The 20,439-nt window shown below is 36.0% G+C and overlaps 1 protein-coding gene across 1 annotated transcript in view; it reads right to left on the reverse strand.

The window, feature by feature from the left end:
• The window catches only part of DIAPH3 (diaphanous related formin 3), a 201,764-nt gene that overhangs the window by 45,585 nt on the left and 135,740 nt on the right, over positions 1 to 20,439 (reverse strand). Inside the window, exons 25-26 of the mRNA XM_058822083.1 lie at positions 10,398 to 10,493; positions 9,911 to 9,970 (exon numbers count right to left, since the gene is read on the reverse strand). Of these exons, the coding sequence (XP_058678066.1) occupies positions 9,911 to 9,970; positions 10,398 to 10,493 (156 nt within the window). The remainder of the gene's footprint in view (positions 1 to 9,910; positions 9,971 to 10,397; positions 10,494 to 20,439) is intronic.

The following is a 20,439-nucleotide window of genomic DNA, read 5'->3' on the forward strand; positions in this document are numbered from 1 at the left end:
AAGTTCACTTTATCATGGAAAAGATGGATCAAAGGTGATATTTATATTTTAAAGCATAGGAAGAAAAAATATATATTCAGTCTCCCTTGTCTGGTAATGACAGCAATAAAACGCACCCACTGAAATAAGAATATGTCCCCAGATAAATGTTTTTGTGCTTATGCACCGAAAAGAAAGCAATTTCAGCAAGGAATTGAGAGTATTTGGGGATTAATCTCTGCTTTTAAAAATAAGGCAACATTAAAAAAAATCACCAAATGTAATTATGACTACAGTAAAAAAAAAAAAAACACAAAATCAGAAAATACCAACCTTATACAAAGCTATAAAAGTAGCAGAAGTTGTTATGAATTGATAGGTTTTATATTCTGATCCTTTCTCTAGAGCCTAGAGAAAACAATGAGAAGATCACCACCTTTAAAACTTATTTTTCTGGCTAATATGTAACTGTAGTAACTCAAACAGCTGCCTTTCAGCTAAGGTACACAACTCTGATATGAATTTCTTCTGTTGTAAATAAATTTAGTTACCAAGCTAAAAGACCAGTAAAACTTAGGTGCCAAAGTTAAACTGAGTAATGAAAGCTCTCACTCAGCTGTGTTTAACCCTGGTTCATCAAGATATATTGTTCCCTCAAGGAGAGGATTTAAACCATGTTTTCTATATCCCTGGAAAGTTCCCTTCTTTTCATTCGCCCCTCTGCTCACAGAGTGCCACTATAAATAACAAATGTTAGTGAGTCTACTGATTCAAATAATCATAATGGATGGGGATGGATGGTAATGATTCCTGCCACATTCTTGGACATGCTTCTGAAACTGCATAGCTCAATTAGGTGTAGTACACACATGTCCAAATATCTTCTGAACCCCCCAAACTGGGCTGTGATATCCAAATTTGTTCCTGACCTAAAAGCTATCCTGCCTCAAGTACACAAAGTAGACTGTCTACAGCCAATTCAAGTATTTTTATGTGCACTGTATTATAATGCACCATGTACACTCATCTCTTTTCAAATACAAGGAAACAGGCTTAAAGCCTAAGAAAACAGATAAAAAGAAATACCTCAGGAATAATTATTTGTCTGTGCTGAAAATCTGCTGAGATTTCATTCCATTTCCCTGTTTATGACACTAAATAGTCCCGATGTTATCTTTTCAATTTCTTATTTTATCATTTTGCTATGCTACAAGGAAGGAAAAAACTCAAGAACTGCAAGCTTGAATAGTGTAGAATAAATTCACTCTTAGTTTTCCAAATCCCAGTCTTTAGATTTTTTAATATCTATGGCAAATATGATCAAGCTTACAGGGTCAGGAAACAGCTTTTCTTTTAGTTCTCTGGTATATGGAGATAGATAATACCAGGAGACAGAAAAAGCATGATGAAAACTCTTTCTCTCATGGAAATAAAGACCATCACCATTACAACAAAGTCTTCTTTTGAAGACATCATGACAAACTATTGTAACAGAAAGACTATGCTACTAAGTAGACAGTTACAGTCTCTCACAGAAAGAAGCTACATATTAGTTATCCTCCAAGAAGTAAAATCATCTAGGAAATTGCATAGACTTCACATAGTTTTTCTGTTTGGTTAAAACAATTTTGCTTTAAAAAGTTGTTGGCTTTTTTTTTAAATCAAAAGATTACCATGCCAAGGATAAGAGCCAAACTACTTCACAGTGCATGCTGAAAGGGAGTAGATTGATTTGCCCAGTATCTTCCAAAATCCAAATGATCTTTCCCTAAATTACTTGAACTGCAGCTTCCCATCTAGGATTTGTAACTTGCTCACACTATCCAGATCATTCAGTGGAAGCCTGGCTACCATCTTTCCTCCAGCCATTCAAGCAAGAGCTGCATTTGACTCTTGCATTTCCTTCCTTTATCACTCATGATCTCCAGGTTTGAGCCACCAAAAGGCAATCTGAGGATTCAGATTATTTTGCTGGATGATTGATGCAGATATTGCCTTAGGTATGTGTGGTAGAAATGCACAAGATTAATCTATTTTTTGTTTGAAACAAGATACTGGATTTATCAAGCAACTTACAGGCACAAGCACTAATTCTGATACAACTGAACTGCCAATTTCCCTTTAGAGTATTCAAAAACTTAAAAGTAAATTTTCCAAGTGTTCCCACCCCAACAAAAGGGAGAAGTTAAAGATACCCTTGTTTTCTCTGTATGTTTGCACCTTTGCAGAGTAACTCCAGTAGTTCTACACAATATTTTGTTCTGTTACAGCAACCACATAGGAAAAAAAATGAACAAAATTCTTCCAAAGGAGGAAAAAATCCCAGAACATTAATAGAACACATTCACTTACATGGCAAAAATAGATGACTTAAGAAAAATGCTTGAAGAATTTAATGCAAAATATTTTGCGCTTTCTCTAAATCTTTTGAATCCTGATTGACTAAACAATGTTGCATTAATCAGACATCACTGGAGTCACAGAACAGACTCAGGTCAGGAATCATACTCTGTTAGGATCTCAGATTTTGTCTCCAGTGAAGTCTTTAACCAGAGAAAGCTCATTTTTAATGTCTAGCTGATGAAAATTTCCCACCAAATATTTCACTTGTGGTTTATTGGTGGTTTCTTTATGAAAGATAACCCCTTTAAGAAAAGATATATGTGTGTATATCTATCTAGTTATTTTTAAAAACCCACAATATAAAGAGCTTTATGGCTGTTGTTCAGCAAATCTGCTACTCAGATGAAATTTCTAAAAGCCTCTGAAGAATGAGGCAGAAGTTTAGATACTATTTGCTCTTAACATTCAGAAAACAGAAGTGAAACAGACTGGTAAATTTATACCTAAAATCTTGTTTAACAAATATGGAAGAGACTTGAAAAGTGCTCTGAGAAGTGACAGAATCTCTGCTATACCTATCAACTTGGTAATTGTTTTTGAATGGGAAGTTCTGTGTGACTAAAATATGAAAAGACAAATATGGGTAAATTGCTGGTAGTTTACAGCTCCCTTTGCAGATTTAAGATTTTTCACTGATAAATGTTCAGCTGACTGATTTGAATATATAACTTGCCTGCTGTAGCTTTTGGAAATCCGGTTACCTACCTAGGCAATTATGAAGCTGACATTTATGGTATGTGCAATTATGGAATATACAGTGTCACTGCTTTCAAATGTCACCTCTTTGCTACTGTTCTTATCTTGCAGAACGTGTCCTCGCCTCCCTTGAGAGCTGTGATCTTATTCAACTAATACCAATGAACACTGGCAAAATATTTACAGAAGCAATTAGCTCTTCTGAGTGTCTAATTTGGCATCTTCAAAGGGTCACATGATAAGGTCCACATTGTCTCAGGGTAGTACTTAAAATTTTTACTCTGAAAAAAGCTTGGGTTCTTCTTTTTGTCTACATTATGTTCAGATATAATGCTATATGATAAGACACAGGGTGAAGGATATGCATGCAACCTCACTCGTAAGAGTTGATAAGGGAAATCTCACAAGATTTTAATAAAATACAGACATTTTTTATAGGATTACAATTCCTCCTCATCTTTCTAAATACAGGTTGCCAGTGTGTGTTTAGCTTATACTAAGGGAAAGATAGCATTTTTTTCTGTCTAGATCAGTATTTTCACAGTAATAATATCCAATTACTACTAATTTGAAATATCCTTTCCCACTCTTGGCAGTCTCCAACCATTTTTCAGCATTTGGCACTTTAAAATAAAATGTTTAAATAAATGAGTGGTTTATACCTCTCCACATCACTCTTTATTTCAAAGAACCTTTTTTTAGAAAAGGTCCCCCCCCCAAAAATTCTCATTTTCCATTCTAAACTCTTCTTGCTGGCTGCCATCCTTTTTGAGTAGGAAATTTTCTTCATGCTAACATTAAATTATGAGTGTGAGAGACTGCTAAAAACTCTGCATCAAAATTAATCTTTTTCCTAGATATTTTGGAATGAAATTCTTCAGGGATATTTTTGTGATGATATGTGTTTTCAACTGCAGCAATGCAGAAATACTTCTAATGACAGAAATAAAAATGTGTAAATTCACTTTCCTTGTCTGGATATTATTTTTTCTTTCCACACATGCAAAATTGACTTTTATGGTCAGTTCCTTTGAACTCTGCAGTATGCTCTAGGAAAAAAAAAAACTATTATAAACAGTGTAGATGGTTCCAGGGGAATTATTTCTGTTAGAATAAGCAGCAATTTTACTTGACCTATGAAGGCAATATTGAAGTGAAGGTTTGGTCTTAAAATGGCAACATCTGAGAACCATTTTTTATAGAAATCCTATTAAATGTTTTCCTTTCATAACAGTGCCTACAGTTATTCCATGTCTTCTAGTGAGAAAACTTGTCTATTGAGTAAAAGTTCACAAAGCTTAACAAAAATTTTCTCCACCAGAGGTACTGATGTTTTGTGATCACATGGCTAAACATGCACAGTGCCTTGAAAGCAGTATCTACTGCGAAGGACTGATAATGCTCAAGAGGGTGCCTTTACTGCTAACATGCTCTGGGGAAAAAGTTATCTTCATGGGTAGCTTCTTCACTGTTAGGTACTTCCTAATGTTCACTACATACAGGTGAGGAAAAGTAAACCACATACACAGACTTAAGGAAAAATTAGGTTGAAATGCCAATCATAGCTTGCTGTCAAGTACAATGATGAAATAAAAATGACCTCTATGTGGTCACACAGTTTCAAGAACTAAGATGAGCTTGAGCTCACTGTCAGCTTTGCTTGTCAAAAATAAGGTAGCAGAGACATTAATATGACTATCAGATGACAGTTCTATTATAAATATGAGATGAAAAGAACCGAACACATGAAAAAAGGGTTTCCCTATGCTTAATTGGGAGAGAATGACTTTACTATATAAGGGTTTTATTTAACAGAAGTCTTTAAAATGCTTCAGACTAGATGTGACATGAAAATTATTCTATTGTGTATAGATTTACTGAACAAAAAGCTGTAATAATTACAATCTCTTACAATGGAAGTTTGATCTCAATATAGAAACAAGACCTTTTTGTCACCTTTAGAAATGTTGTCCACAATGCAATTACTGATTGTGACAGAAAGATTTCTTTCAAGCTCTGCAGTCTCAAAAAGCAATCTGTATTTTTTGCTTGCATTTTATTATAGCTTTTCTTTACTCACAACATTTTTAATATGATCAACTTGTAAAGATAAATTCTTTCTGCTGCATTTGAGGTATGTGTTTACATGCAATCAAAGCTGCATCTCAAATTTGTATTCATGCAATTCAGGTAGCATTAGCTTGGCTAATGCTACAGCAAATAAATGCGTAGCCATAGCAGCAGAGAACTTGATGCAGGCTGCAAAACCTGACCAAAAACTTAGTGAATAATGCAGCTTTCTGTGCTGCAGTGGGCTCTGCCCTGCCTTGGATATGCTGCTCCATGTATCTGGACTTTAGTAGTTTGAAGTAAACATACAAGCTGCAAATATGCCTTGACTCTTGTTGTAAACAACTGAAAGACTCAGATCAGCCACAGCTATTAGCTGCTTGAAATGATCTTCTAATGTGCAACATCCTGATTGCTGAAAATTACGTGCTTTCTTCTGCTTCCTAAATAAAATAAAAGAGCTCCTCTGTTGGATGCTATTGAATCCTAAGCACACCACTAAAACTATACCAATACTTTGCTTGTGTCAAACAGTGCTCTGAATTGGAATTACAGCAAAAGCATGTACCACAATACTTACTGCAGTCCGTGGTCCTTTGCAGTTAAAGCAAACTGTAACATTAACACATAGTTTTGCACATAGATGTAATTCAGTAGGTAATACAAAAATAAAAACCACTATGAATGGGAATGAAATATACCGATTGTATCTATATCCACTAAAATCTAGTGTATCATACTTGCATTCTTAAGGCATTAAACCACTTCCAAGACTTGGCAATTCTTAATGTATATTACTTCTGTTAGTTATGCAGCAGGAATTTTTCTCCACAAGAAATATTGTGACTTGATGGGCCTTGTCACAACCATTAAAAATACAACTGGTAATTCTGGTCACACAATTAGAGAAGATTTAAACTTGACAAAACCTACATATCACAGAAGCACAAAGTTGGAAGAGCCTTTCAAGATCATTGAGTCCAACCCATGCCCTAACACCTCAACTAAACCATAGCACCAAGTGTCACATCCAATCTTTTTTTAAACACATGTTTTTTTAAACACATATCAGGTTAGAAAGAGGCAATCTGTTCAAAAACAGAAGAAAGCAGTAGGATTGAAAATAAAATAACACACATTTGGCTACCATGGAATGAGAACAAGCAGTAGCATGAGAACAAGCAGTCTTTTTTAACTAGAAGTACAAGCTGAACACTACCAGAGGTTTCAGGGGAGCTCAACAGATCACAAAGAGATAAACAGCCCACACATTACCCAGCATTTCACTAAATTTATTATTGCTCTTTTTTTTTTCCTTAAGTAGTCTATTTAGTTAAAGGAAACAATTCCAGTTCCCAGTTCTAGACCTGAGCAGTGCTGGCTGGCTCCTCTGTATTATTTTGTTTCACAGGGTTTGGCTAAGCCTGAAAAGCAAATGCTAGTTTGATACCTTGTGTAGCATTGTACTGAGGGTGACACTGGCAATGGTTGGAAAAATTTCCTTCCTGCTTCCATTTATACGACAGCTATGGAAAAAAGTGTGCATTCAGGCTATATTTCTCCCCCTTGTCATGCCTCATGAGACATGGAACCAGTTCCCTGTCTTGTGTTTGTGTGGGACAGACTTAATTCCCTTCCTAGTAGCTGGTACAGTGCTCTGTTTTGAACTGAGTCCATGAAGAATGCTGGTAACACACCAATGTTTTAGTTGTTGCTCAGCAGTGCCTAAGTCAAGAATTTTCAGGATCCCATGCTCTGGGATGTTCACGTGCTCTGCACATGCCCTGCTCCGTGAGCAGAGGCACAATAAACTGGGGGGAGCACAGCTGGGTCAGCTGGCCTGAACTGGCCAAAGGGACTCTCCATTCCACGTGGCATCAGGCTCAGCATGCAAACTGAGGAAGTTGGTCAGGAGATGTTGATTGCTAGGAAGAGACTGGCTCAGCATTAGCCCACAGTGGTGAGCAATTGCACTGCGTATCACTTGTTTCTTTTGTGTTTCATTCCTCTCCCTCCCTCTACTTTTTACTCCTCCTCATTATTATTATTTTTAGTAGTAGTAGTATTTTTATCATTACCCTATTTCAATTATTACACTGTTCTTTTCTCAACCCATGAGCTTTACCTATTTCCATCCCACCAGGGAAGACAGAGTGTGTGGCTGTGAGGCACTTAATTACCAGCTTGGGGTTATAACGCCATTTATGCTTGGATCTGATTTGGTTTCCACTTTTTTAAGAGAAATATCTTTAATCAGAAAGGTGAAACTAGACTTTTTTTAATTTGGTTTGGTTGGTTGTGTTTTGAAACAGAAGAGACTAGTTAGAACTTGATGGCACCTGCCCAACAGAGATTACTCCACTCTAAAGGATTCAGGACAGCCATTTCAAGTCATGGCTAGTAATTCTTTTTGACTGTATGATGAATCCTAGGTATGAATCTGCAGTGTGCATTAATAGAATATATCTACTATAAATGAATCTGTCAGTCTCAGCAGAATAAACAGTAACCAGCCAACCCAAACAGCCAAAACCAGTACAGAAGCAAACATGGAAAGTGCTTGAATTGCTAGTTAAGGAATTTCAGCAATCTCCACATATTTTAGCTTTACAGTAAGACAGGGGGTTTTTTTCCTGTGATATAAAATTTGGCATCCATTTGAAGTTTTGGGCTGGGAAAAAAAATAGCAAATTAGGAACAACCAAGCCAATACTCCTGTCCAATAACATATCATGGACTTCTTGCTTGTATGGTATATACATAATAGACCATTGTATAGAGCATTTATCACTTACTAGACACATATAGATAGAAAGAACAAGCTATTGAGCATCAGATATAAAGTGCAAGAAAAAAATGATACAGAGAACAATACTGACATACATTGTTGAACTCAGAAAATTAAAGAAACTTTATCATTATAATTCCTATCTTGACTGACCACATTAACTTTTTTAATGTTATTAATACTGTTATTATCCAAAATTGACTTTGACATTCAGAGTCTAGCATTCATTCTAGACAGTAAGTAACTTAAATGACCATATACTTTTACTAAAAAGGAAAAAAAAGGCTCTGAACTCATCATAATCTACACCAGGTTTGGTACTCTATTTGGCTCAAGATAGTAAGATGTAACACATAGACATTGTGACAAGTGTCAACAAATCAAAAACATGCTCATTCCTTAAAATCAAGCTCGGATCTGTACTAGCCTGTTTCTCCACCAAAAAGACAAGTAAAAGAAACATTGAATTCCTTTTAAAATGTCTTAGAATGAGACTTTCTCAAAATGCTCCATGGAAAAACTGACTTTGGTAAAAACAACAAAAGATCCAAGAGTTTATTTTTATTCTTCTCTCCAAATTAGATATCTGAACTTCAGACTTTAGCACCAAATTATATCCATCTGATGTACAAATTCATCCATGGTTTAGACTAAGATTTTTCAGCATTAAAATTTTGGTGAGTGTGAGTGTTTTTTTTTGTTGTTTTGTTTTTTAATCTGAAATATGGCCATAGTGTTTGACCAAAGGCAGTTAAGTTTGAAAACTTGAAGTTACAAATCTGTCTACAGACAGCTACCTAGATGGAATGTGCTGATAAGAACAGTAAGAGCAATATCCAATATGAGCAGTACCCAATATGAATGCTCTTACAAGCAGAACCACTTACAGGGTAAATTCAGATGTGCTCTATAGTCATTACTTAAATATCAATATGTTATGTGCTAGACAAGAACCTGTCAAATATACTTGATTTCTCTTTGATCCAATTTCTGTAATTATCGACAAACTGTCCTTTCAGCTCTATTTTCTTCAATTTTGTTTTTATTTGCCAAATTGAACAGGTTTGGGATTTTTTTTTGCTACACTTACTTAGAGAAATAAACACTCACATATGAGGTAAAATTAATATAATCAATTTTATGACATCTGCTTCATAAAACCTGCAGTGCATATAAATATTAGAAGAATAGTGCAATCTGCTTTAAAAACTAAGAAAGAAGATGTTTTTCCTCCCATTATTCAACTTTCTCTTCAACAGAAGGACTACAGATATAAACTTTTTCCTGAGCACACTAGTCATGAGCAACTGAGTCACTCTGGACTCCTCAAGCTTAATTAAAACACAGCCAATATAGCAATGTTCTGTAGATTATCTAACAAAGCTAACAGGCACCCACACCTGCACTGAAACTTGCAAGAACAAGTCCTACTGATCACAGTGAGATAGTTAAGCAGTTTACAAATAAACATTTACTATATCCTCATTGAGTCAACACTCCTTTTGAATTAATACTGATAAACAATAGCTTAAACCATTCCAGCTATAGCACCAAGAAAACCAAGACAAAGAAACACAGAATGAATGCCAAAAGTTCTCAGATTCAGTATAATAGGCACTTAGTAACTAACACTTGAAACACTACACAATCTCTGCTTTCTATTACAATTCCATGAATCCTAAAAAACTTGCATAATGATTCTTAAGGATTTTAAGAGTACTACAATTTAAAAACATAATCAGAATTTAAATAAATAAAAATCCCACAAAAGATAGAAGAGCTTTGCAGAGGAATCAGTAAGTATAGTTTCAGGTTGTAATATTCAGATGATTCTTAAAAAGCAAATTCCAATATGGTTTAGTACTCCACTAAAGCACAAAACTGAAAAAAATAATCACAGCAGTCTTGAAAGCACAGATCAACTACATAAGCTAAGCTAAGAAGTGCATGCAATTCATGAATATGGTTCATTACCATGGTTACAAGCTTTCAGCACAGGCCGCTGTGTGGTTGGACTGAGATTTTGTGGTGTGTCTGCAAAAGCAAAGAAACAATGGAAATGAAACACCTGTTTGAAAGCTACCAGAGTATTACAACATGACAAAGCAGAAGTTTAGGAATTTAACAATTACGAGTTAGGTATTTCTTGGAATAAATGACAGTTATACACCAGACTCAGACTCACTTATGGAGCAAGATAACTGTCAATTCCCCCATACAACTATTAAACCTAAAAAGTTAAAGTACATTTGGCTGTATTGAAAAGTCTTGTCATAATGATCTGGCTATAATAAGTTCAGTATATTAATTCCCAGTCTTATTGACATAAGCAATAGTCTGAACATCCCTGAAAATTCATTGTACTAACGAACTAAATCTGACAGTATCTAAATTCTAGAGCACTGAAGCCATAATGCTTTTAACTTTCTCTGGAAAATAAAATCTAAAATAGAATATTCACCTCTGGACCTTGGTGTCCTTTTCCTTCGGTCTCGAAAAGCTGCACCTGACTGCAAGGCCTCCAACAGGCTATCCATCACTCCAGTCTCCTCACCTTCTGCAAAGGAAAAAGAAAGAACCCTCTTGGTTACCATAGCAATATCAAAGCATAAAGAATAACATCAACAAAAACCAATAATAATGGATACCAGTATTATTATTAAAATAAATAATTTCAAACTTCGACCAGTACTTTAATATTTACGAATTGCTCTCTTGCAATTAACTACAACAGATTTGGTTTTCTATGACCGAACTAGACCAAATTCTATTCCACTTATTTCACATTCCTCTTTCTCTATATGGAGAGTCAAGCATAGTTTTAAGCAAAATGTCATTTAACTCGTATTTTCATTTTAGTACCCTTCTACAACTGCAAATAATCAGTCTCATGTCAGCTTTCAAGAGCTGTCCTTTATATGATTTGTTACATTTGACAAAAGACCATTCAGTTATTGTGATAAAAAGTTAAAATTGTTTCTCAGCAGGGAGCAGAGTGAACAGTATTGGACTGGATAGGATATAGTGATATCCATAGACAGCTTTAATCAAAAGCCATTTTCCGTTCACATTTAATAACCTCTGGCCAATAATAAATAATTGATGTAGTTCAGGAAAATTCTACTCATCAAATTATATGCTTATAATCCCTAATAATACACACAGGTGCAGAGTTACCCCCAAAAGAATTATGAATGTTACTCTGAGATGGTAACCAAATGCAGGTATTAAACACTCTCCTTTTACTTCCGTTAATAAACACATCAGAAAGTGTTCTATTTTTTAACCTTGTTACCCCATTGTATGTATGCATGGGAGGACAAAGAACAGAGCCCAGGGATTAACTATACAACAAAAAAACCTCCCTGGAGGAATAAAGATTTCCATGATAGAAATCTCATTATACCCCACTGGGCAAAACTCCCTAGGTCAACACACCTCTTGGATAGAGTCAGCAGTTTTCGCTAACAGTGAATATGCAAATCAGGATCTAAACCACCTGCGGCATATAACAAGATGCTGAGTACAGGGGGACAATCACTGCCCTGGTCCGGCTGGCCACACTATTGCTGACACAAACCAGGGTGCCAGTGGCCTTATTGGCCACCTGAGCACATACTGGCTCACTTTCAGCTGCTGTCAATCAACACCCCCAGGGCCTTTTCCACAGGGCAGCTTTGCAGCCACTCTGCCACCAGCCTGCAGGGGATTGCTGTGACCCACATTCAGGACCCACCAGTTGGCTTTGTTGAACCTCATACAGCTGGCCTCAGTCCACTGATCCAGTTTGTTCAGATCCTCCTGCAGAGCCTTTCTGTCCTCCAGCAATTCAACAGTTGTCACCCAGCTTGGTGTCATCTGCAAACTGACTGAGGGGGCACTCAATTCCCTCATCCAGATTACTGAAAAATACTAAACAGGACAGGGCCTAACACTGAGCCCTGTGGAGGGCTACTCATGGCCAGCCATCAGCTGGATGTAACTCTACTCACCACCACTCTCTGGGCTCAGCCATCCAGCCAGCTTTCTATCCAGGAAACAGTAACCCTTAGTTCTTCTCCTTTCTCTATACTCTGCACTACCAGACTAGTTTTCAACCTTAGACAAAAGTGCTACATACAAAACCAAATAAGTGAAAATTAGCAAATAAATAATAATTTTGCCTAACATTTATATTTATGGCAGGTATAGAATAAACATGAAGACTGAAATATAGAATGTTTTCTATTTTTCTTTGTGTTTGCTATAACATGCTTTATTTATTACACTGGAGTTTGCTCTCTTATGACTAATGGACTATCACACATATTAGTAGGGCTTGGAATACACCTTATAAAAAATCACTCAGACTATGTCTTTGGCTTCCTATTTTTTTGTTCAAGTTTGGATTTTGTTTTGTTTTGGTTTTGTTTTTCATTTTTGTTTTGGTTTGGGGTTGGTTTTTTGTGGTGTCTTTTTTTCTTGTTGGTTTGGTAGGGGGTTTTTTGTTACTTGTTTAACTTTTTCCATCTGATGTCATGCAAGTCTATAAAATACTGATGTCTAGAATGAATATAGTCAGTGAATAGTTTCAAACCAACATGCCTGAAGAAATTTTGAGCCAAGACATTAGTTACATTAAGAAACGTGAAAAACATAAATGCTGGAGGAAAGCTTATAAGCATTTTAGGTAATGGCAATTCAAACAATACTGAATAGTATCACAGTCACCAAAATGATACCGTTCATGTCTATGGAAAAGAGTTAATAAGTTTTATTTTAGGAAATAGGAATAACAGAAGAAAAATTTCAATGATATTTCAGCATGTCATCTGTTTCCTCTTAAGTCTGTCCAAGACTACTACAGATTTCATAGTAATTTCAAAAACTTAACAAGTTTCAGTATAAAAACCCCTGATTACTATAAAAGGCTAATCAAATATTTTTTTAAAAAAGAAGATTTAAAATAATGCAACAGAAATATTGCAAACCCACAACTTCTTGGAGTAAATCTGTAACATTTACATGCACTATCTGTTTTTCACACTTATCTGAAATATTCTGGTAGTCACAAAGTGGATTATAGATTAGTGCTTCCATTGACATGCAAAACAGTATTAGAAGAATAAATTGTATAAGATTGAAACTTGAATAAAAAAACTCATTTAATACTTGCTCTGTATACATGGATGTATTGAAACAAGCTAACCACTGCAAATAAAAGCACATACTTTACAATCTCTGTACCCAAAACATGTAGAAAGCATGGTTTTCAAACTTGTGTAACTTCAGTAGGCTCCAAATTCTGGTTTCTGATACCTATATAAGCAGCTGACTGTGACAACTGCTGCTAAGCTATGCAGGTAACTATCAGTACCTACACTAATAATAATGTTGTCCAAGTGCCTATGATGGGAAGATTAAGAAATGAGAGTATACCATGCACTATGTGAGAAATCTTTTAAATTACCTTGGGAGAGCCGTATACAATGTTGCTACCATGCCAGTACAAGAGTCACAAATACTGTTCGATATTAACACTTCCTAAGGGGCCTTTAAATCGGCTTTCACAAGCTGCTGCAGATGACTGGCACCAGTCCCAACCAGCTTCCTAATTAGTCAAGTGTATCAATCTTTTGACACCACAGAACTAGGAATTCTGGTTGGCTTGCCGATAGTTACATAGTCCACAGTAATTCCTTTGAGAAAGATACCCTTTTATGATTTAACTGATCTCTTTTCCCTCAATTGCAGAATAGAAGATTTAAACACTTTTTAATATCATACCTAATTAAAACTCATACAACTGTCTTTTAAATACCATCTAAAGGAGAAGTAAACTTTCCAAAGTAGCCGGTGAGTCTTGCCCTTGACATTTCAGTGCCAAGTCAGATATAAACTACCTAATTTCATAATTACATCTTTAAAAATGTTAAGAATATTAAAGACCCTGCTCTTCTAGTGCAGTGAGTATCATTAGCTTTACATGTGCACCTATAATGTCTTATAATGATAGCAACAGATACTGCAGTTAGTAGTGACACCTGCATTTCATGTACTTATAAAGAACAAATTATATATACCATAATCCCAGAAGCAGTAGTCCACTGACATGATAGAATCACAAATACCATTAACAATGTGGTTTTAAAAAAAGAGTATTGTAACAATCTTATTTTGGATGAAAAATGCTTTATTTTTACAGTTCCCTGGACCTGTCCAATATAAAACAAACCACAGAACACCAGGACTCCAAAAGTTCATTTTACCAGGAGAAAACATAATAACATGCCTGTTTCCTTTTTCACAGAATCAAAGCTTTATTCAGCTACTCTTCTCACAGAGGAAAATACCAAGAAGTTTCAGAAAAGCAAACCATGGATTCTTTAGCATGGTTACTGTTGATGTTGCTTACTCAAGCTGTACACTTATGAGATTTAGCTACAGGAATCTTGACTATCATCTTCCACCTGTCTTTATTTATGGCATTGCAACTATGTGCAGCTTTTTGTTATACTGCAGGTAATGAAAAGGACCAGCTCCTTAAGCTAAACACTAAGTTTCGTGTGAAAGTAAAACCACACAACTTGGACAAATACTTACATTAAAAAGAAACCTTACAGATTCCATACCTGTTACAGAAGGAAAAGGATGCAAAACACCTCAAGGGCCACTCCTGAAGTCAGCTGGTTAGCTGAGTTTAATTATCTTCGTTTCATCTTTGACATAACTTCCTGGCAGCACTCAAACCTTCGTATATATCAACAACAAACTTGGAGCGCTGAGGGCATTGGATTTGTTTTCCTCATCTTAAGAATTAAATCCTCTCAATTCAGCAAATACCAGAATTGATGATTTTTTACTCTTGTTTGCTAGAATACACACTGGTTTCTTCCTTTCTCTTCAGCTCAGGACATAATTCAAGTTAGACATACTTCACCCAGTTTTTGACTGACTAAAATGCAAGCCCTTCACAGCCTACTTCAAGGTTTAGCTCCCTCCTGTCTTGTGGATTTACATACAAAAATTTCAGAGGCAAATGATTGCCAGGCTTGGGACAGTGACAGCTAAGATGTTTCCAGACTATTTGCACAAGGAAGGAAAAAAGAAAGTTATATCTCTTAATTTTATTATTGTTATATCTTTACTTTAAAGACATCATGAGAAGTCCTTTATATTTGCTTTTACAAGTTAAGGACTGATTTTGATTAATGCAGGCTACAAAGCATTGCTCAGCTGACTAAAGGCCTTATTCATAATTTGAAGTAACATTCTCTGAACAAAATCACAAGAGGAAAGCTTTAGGCATGCATTATTTTGAATGACTTAGGCTCCAGGAAGCAGAACAGCAGATCCCAGGGAGAAAAATAATTGAAGCCATCAGTGCAGCAGTGGGCTCTAATGTTTTGGATATGAGGTCCATCTTTTCATTCTCAGTGTGTAAGGCAGCCAGATTCTGTGCAGTATTCATAGTGCTGATGTGAACAATTTCTAGATTTTTCAGCCGTGTATATGATCAGGGTAGAAGACTTTTTGAAGGCTTTTACATTGTAAACATAAACATATAAAGCAAACTTAATGTTTCAATGTAAACATTGAAACATTTTGGTTGTCATTTAAAAATGACTACCTAAACTCTGAGCCTTCATTCCAATGAAATTCAGATACAATTTTATAAAGGATCTGTGGGTGGATGATAAGAACAACTTTGTCAAGAAAATGCATGGGATATGTAGACTTCAACTCGAACTTTTTATAAGGCTTTAAATTTTTTCTGGTAACTTTTTATAAGGCTTTAATTTTTTTCTGGTAAAGCCATAGCAGCAACCAGGTAATCTTCATTGACAGGTGACTTAAAGAATACATGGCTATCAGTCTGACTTTCAATAACAGTGCACAAACTACAGCCATGACCCAGAACACAGGGGTTCCTTTGACACTGATAAAATTTTGGAAGAACCTTGTTACAATACAGTAAGAAAAAGAAAATTTCCAGTGTACAGTTAAAAGCAGAAACAGGTGCCAAGTGTGCCTTGAATGGACTGGCTGAAAGGACAGCTCCTTTTACATTTAGAAGTATTAAATGAAACTTAAGAAAAGTATCATTATTTGCAGTGACTTCAGGCGAAGGACACATAACAGCCCTTCCAAAAGCAAAACACATGCACACACATACCTCACATTCCAAATCAACACTGCAGTACAGTATCAGAAGAGTTACATTTCTTACTTATGCCCAACACAAAGTAGAAAGCCTTTGATAGTGCTTCAGAGCCCTTGGCAAGTATAATCTAAAAAAGTATGATTTCTCCTAATGACTGATGCACCTATTCCATAAATTGAGCTGAGAAGAGTGGGTTTCCTGCCATCTTGTTTGCTCTTGATAAACTGGCCCATTGTTGAGCTGTCCTAGAGTGCTTTTATGATTTAGAAATAGATACATTTGACTCTAATCATAATAACAAACAGGGCTCCAAGCTCCAGAGAGCTTAAAACAAGTTAAATTCAAAATGAACTCCACTCTTCATGAAGTCTGAAAGACAGCTGTCCCTTTCAAATCAGCTGTTGTAATTAAAGTTGATACTTAACACAAATTTAATTTGAGATTGCTCATATGACAAACCAAAAGGTAAGCTGTGGTAAGAGGTGGCTCTTTATGACATACAAAAATAATTCAGTGGTGTAAGGTACCAATTCTTGCATCTCAGCTGGATTACAATTTCTCATTTAAATAATAGGACTGAGAGTGAAATCATCTTAATATTGAACATTTTAATAAAAATGTTAATAAAACATTTCTGATGTTCATTGTGAGTCTCTAAGTCCCTTCTTTCTATGACAACAGAAAAAAACCACTGTAAACTCACACTGAGTTTTCCACAGAGATTATCCAGTTTTATTTATATTGGTGCCAGATACAGTAGAATGACTCTCAAAGCAAGTGTTTCTGAAAGACATCTAGGTAAACTGGACTTATAAAAGAATTAACAGAAAGCTAAGCCTTTGAAATTGTGTACTCCAGGACTTGATACTGGGGATAATATTTATTATATCTTTGTTCATGACGTGAATGATGGAATAGAGTGCAGTCTGATCAAGTTTGCATATTGTGCAAAATTCAAAATAAGGGCTGACCCATTCAGAAGAACCTTGAACAGCTCGACACATAAGCATCCTAAGGAACTCCAACAAAAGACCTGCATGTGATGAGGTGAATCCTCATCCAGGAGCACTGATGAGGGGCTAACTAGCTGGAAAGCATCTTTAAAAAAAATAATTGGGGACTCTGGTGGACAACATACTGATCATAGGTATTGTGGCTCTGTGGCAAAGATGACCAAAGAAAAGCATTGCCAGCAGGTCACAAGAGGGCATCCTCCCCTCTTCTCAGCACTGGTGAGACACATCTGCAGTGCAGAGCCCAGCTCTGGCACCCCTGTACAAGGGAGACAGACATATCCAAGCAAAGTCAAGGGCCACAAATATGCTAAAGAGGTTAGAGCATCTCTCATATGAGAACACACTGAGAGAGCTAGGGCTGCTCAGCCTGAAAGGAGGGGGCTCAGAGGGATCTTAGTATATATAAACACCTGTGGGGAACAGTGTGGGGTGTAAAGGGGACTGCATCACTCGTCTTAGAGATGCCCAGAAAGGACAGTAGGCAATGAGCACAAACTGATTACAAAGAGGTTGCCTTTTCACTAAGTCCACTGAATTCTGCATACACACCTACTCTTTCACCAACTCAACAATACAGGATAGTCTAGAAATGCATTTTATATTGCATTACCTGCTAATGTTTTTAATAGCCATTTAAAAGTCTCAATCTTTTCATAGCCCTTTCCTATTTGCTATGGATGTTGTGCCTTTCAGTGGGGAAAAAAGCTGCTAAATTGAGAACAATGTTAAGTTTCTTTTAGTTTTATCTAACCACTTATAACCAAAACAGATCAGACTTAAGCACTCGTATTATCTACAGCTATGATTTGAAAGGACAGCTAATAGCAAGAACTGTTGATTCTATTGATTACAGATGAAGAAGTCAGTCAACATGTTTTACTATTAAGGAGTTTCCCATTTTCCTTACACATGACAACTCCAATGACACTGACAAGAATACAACCAATCTGCTTTCCAGATTAGCCAGAAACAGGTATTTTCACTAGTTTTGTTTCACAGGAGGAAAAAAATACAAACATCTATTATTAAGATGAATCTATTACAATTTCATTTAGAAAGCAGGAAGAACAACTATAGGAGCATTATTATTGAACACAGCTTCTTAAAAGAATATATGGAGCTGGACATAATACACCTGTGTAAGTATGTGTGAACATCTTATTTCTTGGTTACTGTGTGCCTCTGAAGAAGCTTATTGAGACCAGTACTGTTTCCATTTAAATTTATTAACAGGCAATCAATTCGAAAATATACACATTGATTGCTCATACTGAAAGTTGTGCTACAGAGATAAGGGGCTCAAGAAAAATTTCAGGTTAAATATTTTTTCATGGGTGTAGTGATAAAGTTCAGACTGGACTGAATGACTGAGCTTACTCTAAGGAAAATTTCTGAGCAGCTTTGGGTGGGAAAGACCCTTTGGTCTTGGGTTGGGTAGGTGTAAATGCCTAAGAATACCCAGAAAAATCAGATCAACAGCCCACCTACCCCTGCATCCTTTGTGCACTAGTAGCCAATAGCAAACATTTATACAAAGGACAGGAAAAATATATAATTACATTTATAGAATGGTCTCTTGGTCTCCAGCTGTTCATGATTCAAAGACTTTGTATTTGATTTTAGTAGTCTTCAAGAGGGAGAAGCTGCCAGAGAAATCAAGTCACTTTTGTCAGCAAGCTTCAGAGCAAGAATATTTTGGTATGCAGTAACAAGGCTGTACTTCTGTACAACCACTGAGGTATTGCTGAGTGAAGATAAGCGTCCTAGCAAACAACATAGTAATAGAAGCAGCAGCAGACTCAGTTTGAAGGAAGAGTCAGAGACATGACCTTCTCATCAGCTAACTTTCCAACAATTACAGAGCAGGTTCTTGGCTCTTTTACAACCTTGAACTGAGGAAAGTAAAAATAAAGCATATCCTCCAACGCTTTGGTAAGGATATTTATTCCTCCCTTCCTCTGCAACTTGAGAAAAGAAACTTTTTATGATACAGAAAAAAACCAGAAAGAATAAAAGCATCATATAGCAGGAGTGAGACTCCAGAGGACTCTGATGTCTACTTCCTTACAGAGGAGATGTGAGGCAGTATTTGGATTAGGAAATGCCTACTTAAATCAAAACCTACTATCTGTACAAACATTAGAGCTGTTAGAGCTCTTAATCTCAAAGATGTCTCCAGAGATTGTAATTGTTTTTCATGGTAATGCCATTTTAAGTTTGCAGCATTGTTTTCACATTTGTTGAGAAATTCTCCCGCTATAACATAAATGGCAAGCCTTATGAGAATATTCATCTACAGACATTTCTTTATTGACCCTTAATTTTTTTCAACAGTTCTGTTTGTTGTAATTATTTTTCTGTCTTCCAAATACAGCTGTTATTTATTTTCCCTTGGGCTTTGTGTAAACCTCAGTTTCACAAATGCTTTTCAGCTGCTATCTCCAAAGATTCCACATCTAAGTAAAATTTTCAGAAGGAAAATAATTGTTTCTTCTAAATAACTTGCTCTTTTAGAGCTTCTACATAGTACAAACTAACAGCAGTTGCTGCATTCTGAGCCCATGGGCTGCAAATAAGTGCATGAACCTCCATGTTCCAGAAGACTTAACACCTTTGACATCTTGTTAGAGCACAAGCTGTGACTATTTGTTGTTGATTAGATTAATATACATTCAGATCAGTTCACTTTTTTTGCACTAAAAACATCAAATTCTGTGAACAGATAAGGTTTTGCTGTATCTCATCTTTTGCTGTGGCTTCTGCAGATGTTTTACATCAGATGTATCACATTGAGTATCTTAGATTTTTTTTTTTTATTAAACATACTTGTATTTTATCATTCTCTGGAACCTTTTTCAAGCATGTATGTGCCAATTATTCTTGAGGGAACATCTGGATGTTCTTGCTAATTTACCTAGATTTATACTTTACTGTCAAAACAATGAAATTGTAGCTGAAAAATAACCTCCATACTTAGGGAAGTATCAAGTGATAACCCCTTTCTGGTGGATTTGTGGCCAACGTCTCACATCCCCTTCCTCATATGTATGAGTTTCTTTTTGTTCTTTTTTCTTTTTGTAAACAGACATTATGCAAAAATTAGATCTACTCTACCAACTGTCCAGTAAATATTAACATGAGTAAATACTGAGTAAGCAACTCTGAAAGGTCTCAGAGTTCTTTCTGCTTCTGCCACTGTAATTTAACATAAGAGGAAGAGCTTACACTCCTCACAGTTATGGAAAAGAGTTATTTCCCACTGGCTTCCTAATAAAAGTGATTCTTAAGAATGAATTCAAATAACAGAAAGTGACCTCAGGAATCCTCTTGGTGAAGAGGGCCCA

The sequence above is a fragment of the Ammospiza caudacuta genome, chromosome 2 (assembly GCF_027887145.1).
Source record: "Ammospiza caudacuta isolate bAmmCau1 chromosome 2, bAmmCau1.pri, whole genome shotgun sequence".
NCBI classification, from domain to species: Eukaryota; Metazoa; Chordata; class Aves; order Passeriformes; family Passerellidae; genus Ammospiza; species Ammospiza caudacuta.